The sequence below is a fragment of the Cucurbita pepo genome, chromosome 16 (genome assembly GCF_057944985.1).
Source record: "Cucurbita pepo subsp. pepo isolate OVF chromosome 16, ASM5794498v1, whole genome shotgun sequence".
NCBI lineage: Eukaryota > Viridiplantae > Streptophyta > Magnoliopsida > Cucurbitales > Cucurbitaceae > Cucurbita > Cucurbita pepo.
This window is the reverse complement of record NC_141813.1, coordinates 10318656-10332018: the sequence shown is the minus strand read 5'-3', so window position 1 is coordinate 10332018 and position 13363 is coordinate 10318656. Positions and strand designations below refer to the sequence as shown.

The window sequence follows — 13363 nt, the reverse complement described above, 5'->3', positions numbered from 1 at the left end:
AAATTTTCATTTATTTTAACCCAACTCAATCTAAGTAAGTTCATAACCCGACTCAAACCGTATAAATTAGACTGGGTCGATTAAATTTTTAGGTGATCTATTTTTTTTTAACACAATTATCCAATAATACTTAACGGGTTTTTTTTTTTAAACAATTGTAAGCATGAAATTAAATCATAAATAAGATTAAATTATAAATTTATTTCAAATTTTTTTATATAAATTTTAAAATTTTGTAATTTAATTTTTTTTAAGTTTACAAAGAAAGTTTTTATCATATATAAATTTATATTTATATTTAATATACCAACTAATTTAAAATTTTATTTTAAAATCTATTGATTTTAAATATTTTAAAAAATAAACCACCAACCCAATTTTTTTTTATAGAAAAAAAAAATAATAAAGGTGAGGTAAGAAATTTAAATACAATAAAATTGAGGACCACAAATGCAAACAAAAAATTGTTGTAACAAAATGACAAATACAGTGATACGAGCACTAAGCCATTAACCAACAACTATGACTTGCAGCAGATTAAAAATTTTCCCTCTCCCAAATTAAATTAAATAAAAAATAAAATAAAATAAAATTATGGGTATGGAGAAGGAGGGTGCGTTGCAGCACAAACCAGACCTTCCATGCCCATGGGATGAGAGAGAAGGAGGGGCAGGGTTAGAGAGAGAGAGAGGGTTTTTTTGGGGTTTAAGAAGAAGAAGAAGAAGCAGCAGCAATAAGTCTACCAACTGGTAGTTTGGGATTGAGCCTCTTAACCAAACACGCCCTTACCGATCAAGAACAATATCAAGAACAAGATCAAGAACACCAAGAACAAGAACAAGAACAAGAACAGCTAGGCATTTGATTTCTTTCAGGTGGGTTTCTAGAAAAGCAGCCGTAGCCACAAAAGGGGAGGGCTCTTTTCTTTTTGGGAGTGCAAGAAAAAGAAGAGAAGGAGAAATAAAGAGGAAATTAAAGGCATCGTTTAGAGAGACCGAAAGAAACCAAAGAAAAAAGGAATTGGGTTTTACTCTCATGTGGGAATTTGATGCAAATTTTAGATAAGAATCGTATGGTTTTAAATTATTTCTTTAAGATCCTTTGATTTCTTTGTGTTTTATTGTGTATAGTTCCTTCTTGTTCTGTTTATCTTTCTGGGGTTTGCAGAAATTCCCATGAACACTTGATTTAGTGTTGTGTTGGTATTTGGGATTCTTGGGTTCCGCCGATCGGGTGCTGTTTTCCACCTTTTTGGTTCCCTCCGACACCCACAGCCGTCGCGGATTTCAGGGTAATTTTAGCTTAAACTATACTTATTGCTTAATCACTTTTGTTTGTTTATTCAAATATGAACTTAAAATATTCAATTCTTGTTGATTTCTTGTGCTGATCAGCTCTGCATGCAGGTTATGAGTAGCTTTTTGTTGTATGTTTGTTCTATTTCTTCTTGTTTTCGTGGGGTTTGGAGCTTTTTTGATTGATATTGTTGTGAATTTGGCTGTATATTAAGTAACTGGAGGATCTGTGGTCTTGGTGTTTGTTTTAACACTTCATTAGTCATTGAAAACCCTGTGGATTTGACATCTTGGGTTGAGTTTTTGTTTGTTTGTTGACATTCAATTCAACTTTGATTAATTGGGGTCTGAAAGTTTTGTTTGGTGACAACGTAGAAGCTGAAGAATTCTGAATTGAGAGGAAAAATCTATGGCTACTTACTACTCGAGTACGAATAACGAAAGGGATACTACTCCAATCCTCTATTTGAGGGGAGCTTTGCTCGGTTCGTATGAAGAAACAGCAGTTCTTCCACGGAATATGATGATGAATGCAAATTCTGGGACGTTCATGGATTCATTGCCTTCACAGGCGCAAAATGGTTGTAGTTCGATAACGCCTGTTGGAGCGGTTGGAACTGCCCAACAGCAGCAGGAGTTCTTATCGAATCTTGGTGGTTCGCGAATTTCTGACCATGATTTCAATACATGGAGAGAGGATCGGAGTGAAATGCTTGGTACGAATTCGATGTGTGTTTCGACCAATGTTGTTCGTGGTGGGCAGAATTTGCAGGGTCAGGGGTTGTCCCTTACTCTGAGTACACAAATCCCATCTGGAATCCAAATGGCTTCAATCCCCTACAGAGACTCGGATGTCGGTTTAGCTTCATTCCTGAGGCCTAATCCGACAAGCTCGGGTGAGGATGGCTGCAGAAATGGCGCTTCTCGAGATGAACAATTGAGAAATGGAGAAAACTTGGCCAAGGGTGAATTATCTCCTTACAGCATGTCTAGTATTGCAAGAACTATGCCTAATTCGAAGTACCTTAAGGCAGCACAACAACTGCTTGATGAAGTTGTTAATGTCAGGAAAGCTTTGAAGCGACCGAATAATGAGAGAGATCCGAGTTCTCACGAGCGTGTAACTGGAACTGCCGAGAATGGTGATGCAGGAACTAAAAATGACACTTCGATGCAAACTGCAAGTGGAGTGTCTTCAAAACCTCAAGAAACTGGGAGCAATTCAACATGTGAGCTCTCACATGCTGAAAAGCAAGATTTGCAGAACAAGTTGACAAAGCTTTTATACATGTTGGATGAGGTAATATAAGGTTTTATATTGATATCTATTTTGTTGTGAACTGGACTATTTTAAATGATGCAAGCCTCGACATATCATGGTTGGATCAACAACATTGATAAAAGTCTGTATTCGATATTACGTCGCTGTGGAATTAGATAACGTCAACACTTGAAATTGGTTTGCCTTTACTTCCTGAAAGGTGGATATGAACTTTTGATGGTGTAACAACCCAAGTCCACCGCTAGCTGATATTGTCCTCTGGGATTTCCCTTTCATGCTTCCCCTTACGTTTTCTAAAACGCGTTTGCTAGGGAGAGGTTTCCACGCCCTTATAAAGAATATTTTGTTCTCCTCCCCAACCGATGTACAATCTCACAATTCACACCCTTCGGGGCCCAGCGTCCTCATTGACACTCATTTCCTTCTCCGATCGATGTGAGACCCCCAATTCACCCTCCTTCGGGGTCCAGCGTCCTTGCTGGTACACTGCCTCGTGTCCACCCCCTTCAGGGCTCAGCCTCCTCGCTAGCACATCGTCTGGTGTCTAGCTTTGATACCATTTGTAACAGCCCAAGCCTATCACTAGTAGATATTGTCCTCTTTGAGTTTTTCCTGGGCTTCCACTCAAGGTTTTTAAAACGCGTCTGCAAGGGAGAGGTTTCCACACCCTTATAAAGAATGCTTCATTCTCCTTCCCAACTGATATGGGATCTCACAATCCACCCCCTTCGGGGCCTAACGTCCTCGTTGGCACTTGTTTCCTTCTCCAATCGATGCCATCGATGCAGCAACTAAATTGAGTTTTGATACTTTGTCCCGTGGAAGTAGTTGCTCAAGGTCAAATGGTTATCTTGTCTTGTAGGTTGATAGAAGGTACAATCAGTATTATCATCAGATGCAGATAGTAGTATCATCATTTGATGTGATTGCTGGATGTGGGGCATCTAAGCCATATACTGCACTTGCACTCCAGACTATATCCCGTCATTTTCGGTGCCTGCGGGATGCCATAGCTGGTCAAGTCAGAGCTACTCGTAAAAGCCTAGGAGAGCACGAGAATTCTGGAAACGACAAAGGAGTTGGAATCACTCGTCTTCGATACGTGGACCAGCAGTTAAGGCAACAGAGAGCTCTTCAGCAGCTTGGCATGATACAGCAGCATGCATGGAGGCCTCAAAGAGGATTGCCTGAGAACTCTGTTTCGATTCTCCGTGCTTGGCTGTTCGAGCATTTCCTTCATCCGTAAATCTTTGACACTAGTATTTCGATTTACGTTCTCTTTGCAGTAACAAAACTTAACCAAGTACTAAATTTCCAGGTATCCAAAGGATTCTGATAAGATCATGCTTGCAAGGCAGACGGGTTTGACTAGAAGTCAGGTAAAACTCAGAAGCTTAACTTTTTTCCCTTTTGTATTGTTTGAATTGGCTAGGTGCTGAATTGACTGTTGAATGTGGTAATATAAATAGAAAAACAACCATGGCTCTGGAAAGATTGTTGATCATGGATAATATTTCTTGAATCAATCTGTATGATATTTCCAAAAAGGCCAAACTTGATCATGTCTGAAAAGATCTGTCAGCTGGAAGTAGCTATATGTTTTGTAGGCTGCCAATTTAGTTCCAACATAGACTTTACATGTGAGATTCCACATCAGTCTCGGTGGGGGAGGAGAACGAAGCATCCTCTATAAGGGTGTGGAAACCTCTCCCTAGCAAACAAGTTTTAAAACCTTGAGGGGAAGCCCGAAAGGGAAAACCCCATAGAGGACAATATTTGCTAGCGGTGGGCTTGAGCCGTTACAAATAGTATCAGAGCCAGACATCAGGTGACGTGCCGGTGAGGAGGTTGAGCCCCAAAGGGGGGTGGACATGAGACGGTGTGCTAGCAAGGATGCTGGGCCCCGAAGGGGGTGGATTGGGGGGTCCCACATCGATTGGAGAAGGGAACGAGTGGCAGCGAGGACGCTAGGTCTCGAAGAGGGGTGGATCGTGAGATCCCACATTGGTTGGGGAGGAGAACGAAGCATCCTTTACAAGGTGTGGAAACCTCTTCCTAGCAGGTGCATTTTAAAAACGTTTAGGGAAAACCCAAAAGGGAAAGCTCAAAGAGAACAATATTTGTTAGCGGTGAGCTTGGGCGGTTAGATTACATTTCTCCACCACCATGTCTATATTTACTTTAGGTTTTGCAAAAACAATGTTTTTTTTCAACATTTACCAATTACCTTGCTTTTGGTCATCATTTCACATCTTTCTTTTATATTACTGTATTTTTTGTACCGACCCGTGTTCTTATATTATATTTGTCACCGTCTACGGGATCGCGCAGGTCTCTAATTGGTTTATCAATGCGCGTGTACGTCTTTGGAAACCTATGGTAGAGGAGATGTACAAGGAAGAAATAGGCAGTGTGGACATGGACTCTATATCATCATCTGAAAATGCTAGCAAGGCAACAAAAGGAGATAACAAGACCTTCGAGGATGATAAAGAGGAGGATCTGCAACAAAGTGCAAGTTCAACAGCGACCGAAAGATGTAGCGCTGGAGATATTGTCGACTTAAAATCAGACCAAGTCTCTAATCTCGCAAACTCGGGTTCCAACAGACTAGCTAGTTTCCAAAATGGTGCTCACGTCGAAGCCGAAAACGAGCTGATAAAGCCGAATGAGGAGCTAAGGTCTAATGTAAATAACTCTAATTTCTTTCCTGATGCAATTGTCCAGTCTCAGGGAGAGAGTGACAGGTTTATGGCTGCTGCCTATCACATGTCTGAATTGGGAAGGTTTGGGACGGTTGGCGGGGTATCACTTACGCTGGGTTTGCAGCATTGTGAGGGTGGTGGTGGCATACCTATGCCTGCTGGGACACACCATGGTTTTGCAGCCATGAGAGGAGACGATATGTACAACGCTGCTGCTGCAGCGTCTTCTCTCGGGGAAACGGTGCATTTCGAATGCGTAAATGCTGCTGGGAATCCGCAACTGAGGTTCGGCCCTTCCCATCTTTATCACGATTTTGTTGTGTAAAAGTTAAACTGTACAAGATTTGCTTATCTGCATCATATACTAAATGATATGAACACCATTGGGAGGAGCAAAGGAACATGGATCCTTCTTGTCTGGTTTCTTGTCCTCCATATATATATATATATATATATATATATATATATATATATATATATATATATGTAATATATCATGTAGTTGATTGGAAGGTTAGCTATATTGTTCTTGTCTGGTTGGTTTATCTGCATATGATTCAATTAGTTCCAAACTTTGGGTTCCTCAGGAAATTTTAGCCCTTTGATAAATGTGAAGTTATTTCTCATGAATAAACTTGGCTTCTATTTTACGACCTCGACCTCAGCGGATAAGATATTTTCAAGAACAAGCAAATCATAATGATTGTTGGTTCTATTTTCATTCATTGGATTTAGCTCTTTGATTAATTTGGTACTTATTCTTACATATCGTTTGAGACATAATAAATAGTGTGAAAAGAAGGAAGACTTAATTCCAAGTTGTTCAAGAATAATGACATTGAGTTTCTCACCGTATTGCCTTACAATTAGTCGGCTCTATTTCTTAATGGATATTTGTCAAATTTAGGATTGAAAATGGGTCCTTTTTCATAATTTCTTTTTAATGTTTGCATTTACCCTAAACTTTAAAACTTTAAAGGCAAAGGCGAACTTCTTAATTGTTGATTCAAAAAAATGCTAAATTGCCAGCTAGCTCTTCTCCTTTTTCGATTCACTCATTATACAAGCAAGCAGTCATTCAACTCTACACCGCTTTTGCATCAATTTCTTCCCTATTTTGAGTCCTATTGTCAAACGATAGAGGACATACAATTCTTTGTTCATCCCTAAATGATAGGAGAGGGTGCCAAATGGAAGTCCATCGTACCATTCTTAAATTAATCCAAACTTCTTAGAGTAATTTTTAATTATTAAGCTTAAAAAACATTTTTTAGAAGCTATACTAAAACACGTGAAATTACTAATTTTTTTAGAGCTTATAAAGATTTTGGTTTTGTCTAAAAAAAAAAAAAAAGCAACTAAGTTATTCCAACGCACTATTCTATTCCAATCAAACTCAACCCAACTCAATTCTGTCCGTTCCATCTATTGCATCCATAACTCCATTAATAACTAAGGAAATAATCAACATAAGTAGACAATATCAGTTAATATTGTACAAACTCCATTAATAACTAAGGAAATAATCAACATAAGTAGACAATATCAGTTAATATTGTACCGATCTATTATTCCGTAATGAGTTTAGAATTTACCTCATCTCCTTCAAATTGTAAGTTGTAAAATCCCACATCAATTGGGGAGGAGAACGAGCATTCTTTATAAAGGTATGGAAACCTCTCTCTAGCAAATCCGTTTTAAAAACCTTGAGGGAAAGCCCCAAAAAGGATAATATCTGCCAAAGGTGAGCATAGGCCGTTACATAAGTCCGCTCCATAATCCCATAACCTGTAGCTCCATTATCCAAAATTATTAAGATGGGTAGCATAAAAGAGAAACTGCACTCAAAATGAACTGTACCAATACTTTGTTACCAAAAAGCTTTGATCTATGGCGTCTTTAGGAGTTAGTTGAGTGTCACAAACTCCATTTACTTACTGTGAACAATATTCAGGCAAGGCAGCAGTCATGCTATACAAGTCAGAAACAAAGCTATCTGCCTATGATCTTCACAAAAAAAAAAGAAGGAAAAAACAAATCCATGAACAGGTTATAGGAACAAAATGCTCTCATGAACAGTTTCGATGAGACAAAGATAAATAATAATTCCCTTTGCCTCATCTGTACTATTATATTGCAGGCTCTACCTGAAAATGGTAAAGAAGACGATGTCAGGAAACATGAAAGTAGAGCTCAACTGGGGAGAATAAAGAGCGAACTGACCTTCTGTACAGAACTTTGACATCTTGTCTAAGAAGCGGGGTTTCTAGAAAGTTATCGCCACACTCTTTCACGTCGACCGTCTCCACTTCAAAGTCGTGATAGCCACAATACTCGTTCCATTCAAACCACATTTTTGCAATCAGTTCCTTCTTGAAGCAAGTACTGTGATCTCCCTCTTCAGGTGAATCAGCAGCCACCAATCTATATGCGAAGACTTTCTTTGTTTGACCGGGACGGAATGCACGACCAATTGCCTGGCGGGTCACTGATGGATTGAGATGAACATCCAAGATGATGATACGTGATGCCCCTACCAAAGATATGCCCTCCCCACAAGCCTTGATGGAGCCAAAGAAGACTCTGGCATCAGGTGAGTTGTTGAAACGATCCATCGACCATTCCCGATGCTCGGAAGTTGTTTCACCGGATATCATGAAAGTTTCTTTTCCTGGACTCCAACCCTTCTTCTGCACAACCAATCTCTCCATGAATTTCAAAGGAAGGAGGTATTGGCTAAATACCAGCAGCTTCTCTCCAGTAGTAGCGCACAAATTCAGCATATTAAGAAAGAATTTCGCCTTCACTCCATCTTTAACGTCCAGCTGGTCGATGACCTCGTCTATTTTATCATCCGTCACAGTAGCATTAACAGAGAAAACATTCAACTTTGGATGCAAATAAACAGCACTACCAGCAGAGCTTATTTTGAACTTCCTGTTAAACTTTTTGACTTTTTCACCTTCATGCTTCTGTTTAGGGGTGAGATTTAGCACCACAGTGAAGTCAACCAGTCCAGGGAGCTCATCGAGAAAATCTCCTTTATAATAATGCAGAATCTTGCTGGTCATCTCTCGTAAATCATGGATGACACTCACTTTCCTCCTGAAATCTGTATCCTTCTGAAGCGTGTGTTCCACCAAGTCATAAAAAGCAGCATCCACACCTGCTTTGAACTGCTTCCTCGCACCAGGTATATCCACTCTTGACATGATACGTTTGATGATAGGTCGAGAAGTTTCTGATCTCATGAACTTCGGTCGAACGAGATTCACTATATTGAATACCTCTTTAACATGATTTTGATATAAGGTTCCTGAAAGAACCACTTTTCGTGGAGTTCTGACTTTGGCAAGAGTTTGCAAAATATCAGTGTTCTCATTTCTTGGTGTATGCCCCTCATCTAGGATGAGAATGGAGGGAACCTTGAGCAATATATTTTGACATGCAGTTGATGCAGCATTGGTTTCGACATCGCAGACGATCGTGGAAAATTGTTTGTATCCTAAGAACAGGATACTCTTGTGCTCGACCCACTGATTCAGAACGGTTAGCTGTTGAGCCCTATTATCTGCTTTAACGGAATAGAAATCATAGAGTGGAATATCTTCCACTTGCCAAATCTGAAACTCCTTTTTCCATATAGCTAAGATTCCTTTGGGAAGCACAACCAATGGTCTAGCCTGTGGATACTTAGCTAAGAAACTTTGCATGAAACTGATTATCATAAATGTTTTTCCAGAACCAGGAGCATGGGCTAAAATGCAGCCTCCTGGATTGTCCGTTACCAAGTTGCTTATAAGGAAATTGAAACCCTCAATTTGATGAGGTTTCATTTGCTTCATATGTCTAGGGTGTGCAGAAATTTCAGTGACCGTCAAATCATCTTCTGAGATTTTAACTCCAACAATATCGCCTGAATCTTTGTTACGAGATTCAGACATGTATGTTCTTGTGCTCCTCTTACCCTGGAAGAAAAAAACACAAATCAGTGTGAGTTCACAGAAGATGACAGAGCTGATAACAATCGAAGATCACAATCGAATTTTCAAAATTATATTACTTTACATATGTGAGATCCCACATCGGTTGGAGAGGGGAACAAAGCATTATTTATAAGGGTGTGGAAACCTCTCCCTAGTAGACGTGTTTAAAAAACTTGAGGGGAAGCCCAGAAGGGAAAACCCAAAGAGGACAATATCTGCTAGTGGTGGATTTGAACTGTTACAAATGGTATCAGAGCCAGTCACCAGACAGTGTACCAACGAGGACGCTGGGCCCTCAAGGGGGGTGGATTGTGAGATCCCACATCGGTTGAAGAGAGGAACAAAGCATTCCTAATAAGAGTGTGGAAACCTCTCCCTAGTAGACACATTTTAAAAACTTGAAGGGAAACCCAGAAGGGAAACCCCAAAGACAACAATATCTGCCAGCGGTGGGTTTGAGCTATTACAACATAACTAGTTCAAGTTGGGTCAATAAAAATATCGAACAGTAAGATTTAAGAAGGATGCTCTTAACCGACTTAAGACAAATCTAAGATTTAATATTTCAGCTAGAGAGAGAGAGAGAGAGAGAACAGGGGCCAGCTTTTGATCATAAACTCAGCAAAAGCGTCGTTCAAACATATATCGATCACTTCCACATTTGAGAATCGTGGGTGACTACAAAAACTACTACCCATAGGCTTATGGGCTACAATTTTAAATTATTCTGCTCTTCTTTGGCACTTAAAAGTAAATAGAACAAAGGCAGGAAAACTCGGATGTTTAACTTCCGTTCTATGTAAGCAAAACAATATGACATAAGCTATAAGATATATAAAATGGCAATAGAGACACAAACCTTGTTGTACTGAAACTCAAAAATGGTCTCAATTCCTCTGTCAATAACCCCACATATGCGACAGACATAACCAAGATCATCCTTAAAGAGAAAAGAATGATCACAGTCCACAGCATCTGTACTTGGTTGATTAGATGATGAATCTACGGCAACATCCAAGTCCTAGGAAAAGTTAAGGTTGCAAGAACTAAAACTTTAATAGGAAGAAGTTAAGTTGATAATAAAGGAAATCAAGGGGTAAAATTCTACATTAACCCATACATATAATTAGGATTTTTCTTCGAACACGTAACAAACGCTTCCCTACTACTTGACTACAACAATATTCAATATACAAAGATTCTTTATCAATTATGATCAACGTCATTTAAGGAATTACTGGAAATAATTGCGGAACTTAGAAGACGAAGTAGATTTGTATATAGCTACATATAATCTCTCATTCATGCTTCCTTTGATTTCTTACAAACCAAATTTCTAAAATAATTGTTTTCAAAGCATTCATACCGATTAACTTAACTTTGCTTTTGAACTTGAGTCATTATTTAACAAGACCCAGATTAGCACATTAAGCCTGGTCCCTAATAAACTAAGGGTATATAATTAGGATATAATGCAGTGCAGACTATACACAAGAGCTGAAGGAAACAGCAGTCAATGAAATCATATACATAATAACAATACCTTGGAACATTCTAATGCCATATTCATGTCGTTCCAAATATCTCCAAGGCCATCATCTTCACTGTTAGCCTGTTCGCTGACCTCATCCTCGTCCTCTTCTACACCAACGTAAACACCTTTGTCCTTCTTACTAATAGTTTCACTTTCACTAATAGGAGTTGCTTCCTCCCCATTTAAAGCTCGGTGATCCTAACAATCAGTTGGTAAATTAGACAGCTATGGTTAAGTACAAAAAAAAAAAAAAAAAAAAAATGGCCAAGGAAGAGAGAGTATAAAACTGACTCTTAACAAGAGAAAGCCATCCTTACCGGGTACTCGACCCAAACCCTTATTGGGTATGAACAGCATTTCTTGACTATTTGTTTGTATCAAAATTTCACAAAATTAAATATTATTGTTCTATTTTTAAAAAGGGTAAGCTACTATATAAGATGTAGTCTATTAACTTTTAACTGTATGGATGTATCGCAATATTCAGTTTCATATAAAAGTTTGAACTTAATAAATGCAGCTACAGTAACATAGATGTCTAACGAGCTCACCACTACCGATATGGCCTTGAACAAACTTTGTCCAGGTGGTCTAGGCAGCACAACCTCTTGAAAAGGATGTATAACCCTCTGATCTTTGCTGTCTTCCTCATCAGAATCAATTATTACAATAGGCAATCGTGATTTCTCGACATTGTTGGAACAAACATCATCAATGGCAGAATCATCCTCCAAATCAATGAGATTATGAACCAACGGGGAAGCTTGATGGTTCGTTGCCTCTGTACACTCATTACGTCTCCCCAGATCAAATAACGTACTTGACAGCGTAGGATACTTCGCAATGTAAGGACTTAGAATTTGCATCTTATGGGAAACAAGGGCTTCTATCTCTTTAGTGACACTTCCAAACTGACCACAATTCAAACCATCGATCAAATTATTAATGGCAAACGGATCAGAGTAATCAACTATTTTTGCTGAGTTCTTCATTTTGTTTTGTCTCGGCGTGTCACACTTTTGGGCAGAAAAGGTGGCCGTGCTGGGAAGATTTCTTCCATCGGTAGATAGTTTTAATCTCTTACGTTTCCCATAATACAGTCCTGGGTACAATGAATAGCACATTATCAGTATCAGAATGAAAACAAACATCCATCAATTACGTATTCAGGCTTAGCAAAGAAAAGCTAAATCCAAGTGTTTCTCATAAAGATTAAATAAATAACTAAATTCAAGAATATTGCACCAGGAGAAAGGAAAAGGAAGATATTAGATGAAAGAAACGACACGGGAAGAAAACAAGACCAGCATCAAATAAGGATAAACATGAGACGGGGAGAGTATCGAACAACATAGAAGAAAACTGGGTTGTTTCCCCTTTTATCTTTTGTAGATAAGTGAAAAAAATCCTAAACAATATATCACGTACACATTACAAAGCATATTAAATCAAATAAACAAAATAGTTTACTATTTTTCCATATAGAAAATGGTTTAAACAACAAATGCCCGACATAATCGTCCATATGACTGTAAAACCATGAATGATACAAGTTTCAAAACAAGGGTATTTCATTCTCTTGAAACCAACAAAGTAGGCCCAATTTTTTGTTTGTTCGAAGAACCTTACCGTACGTGCTGATACAGCTAAATGATGAACAGTTTATCTAGCTCAATTTTTCACACATTACACACACACAAACAAAACCCTTCTCTAGTTTTCTGGGTTCATCAATAAAACAGAGTCAAATTCACACTGTAACAGCATAATCAGTGCAATAGAAAACGAGGATAGCAAGAGCATGTAACATTCCATAGCCATAATCAAGTGAACGGACATAACCAGAGCATTACCATACACAACCCACAAGGGGAAAAATCAAAAAAAGAAAATACATTTAGGGAAGAGAAAGAGTACCATTTGGAGTGGCGTAGCTACTGGGGGAGAAGTCAATGGTCGCGTCCATAGTATGCCTAAGTTCAGAAAACACTGAGCATTTCCACAAACATAAGGTGAAGATTACACTCCATAACAGGAAAAGAAAATGACAAAAATGTAAAGGAAGATATGAGACATCGCCGAGTTCGCGCATAAAACCACAACTTACCTCGAGGAACAGGGAGGCTGTGAAATTTGATCAATCCAAGGGGAGGAAGAACCTGAGAACCCGCAGAAAACCCCAATTTCAATAATTGAGGGTTCAATTGAAAGGGAAATTGACTCACATTTTCATTCAAACCCGCTGAAGTTCTTTCTCGCTGATCTTGAAAATGGAGAGCGAGAGAGAGAGAGAGAGGGCGAATGAAAGTAGGAGCGAGACGAAGGAAATGGAAGGGTGTGCTCTGCTGCTCAGGCTGAGGGGTCGTTGCGCAAAACGGCGGCGTTTGAAGGGCTCGCGTGTGTGCGTTGACGAGGGTGCCTTTGATTTCGTGGACCAATCAGAACTCAATAAAATAGCCACGGTCTTTACGTCAGCTTTCCGACTCAGACGACCGGTCGGCGGCGGATTTCCCGGTTTTTTAATTTTTAATTTTATGTCTAATAAATTTTTAATAAATCTA

At 39.0% G+C, this 13363-nt stretch overlaps 2 protein-coding genes across 4 annotated transcripts; one reads left to right on the top strand and one right to left on the bottom strand.

Annotated features, from left to right (window-relative positions):
- The first annotated feature begins 558 nt into the window (after positions 1 to 558).
- LOC111777282 (BEL1-like homeodomain protein 7) lies at positions 559 to 5741 on the top strand. Of its 2 annotated transcripts, XM_087118688.1 has the most exons (6): positions 560 to 875; positions 1168 to 1291; positions 1671 to 2595; positions 3440 to 3819; positions 3896 to 3956; positions 4909 to 5741. In XM_087118688.1, exons 3-6 carry the CDS (start codon positions 1705 to 1707, stop codon positions 5605 to 5607), a joined length of 2031 nt encoding a protein of 676 aa, XP_086974814.1. In that variant the 5' UTR covers positions 560 to 875; positions 1168 to 1291; positions 1671 to 1704; the 3' UTR covers positions 5608 to 5741. The 2 variants fall into 2 exon arrangements, with proteins under 2 accessions (XP_086974815.1, XP_086974814.1); XM_087118689.1 differs by lacking the exon at positions 1168 to 1291 and having other exon boundaries at positions 559 to 875.
- A 1380-nt stretch (positions 5742 to 7121) lies between these two features.
- LOC111777614 (protein CHROMATIN REMODELING 35) lies at positions 7122 to 13213 on the bottom strand. Of its 2 annotated transcripts, none has more exons than XM_023657286.2 (7): positions 12910 to 13213; positions 12720 to 12775; positions 11354 to 11904; positions 10812 to 11000; positions 10128 to 10289; positions 7506 to 9250; positions 7122 to 7429 (listed from the first exon to the last, which is right to left on the bottom strand). In XM_023657286.2, the coding sequence occupies exons 2-7, from the start codon at positions 12766 to 12768 to the stop codon at positions 7426 to 7428; spliced, it is 2700 nt and encodes an 899-aa protein (XP_023513054.2). In that variant the 5' UTR covers positions 12769 to 12775; positions 12910 to 13213; the 3' UTR covers positions 7122 to 7425. The 2 variants fall into 2 exon arrangements, with proteins under 2 accessions (XP_023513054.2, XP_023513053.2); XM_023657285.2 differs by having other exon boundaries at positions 12720 to 12791; positions 12910 to 13212.
- Between the last annotated feature and the right edge of the window lie 150 nt (positions 13214 to 13363).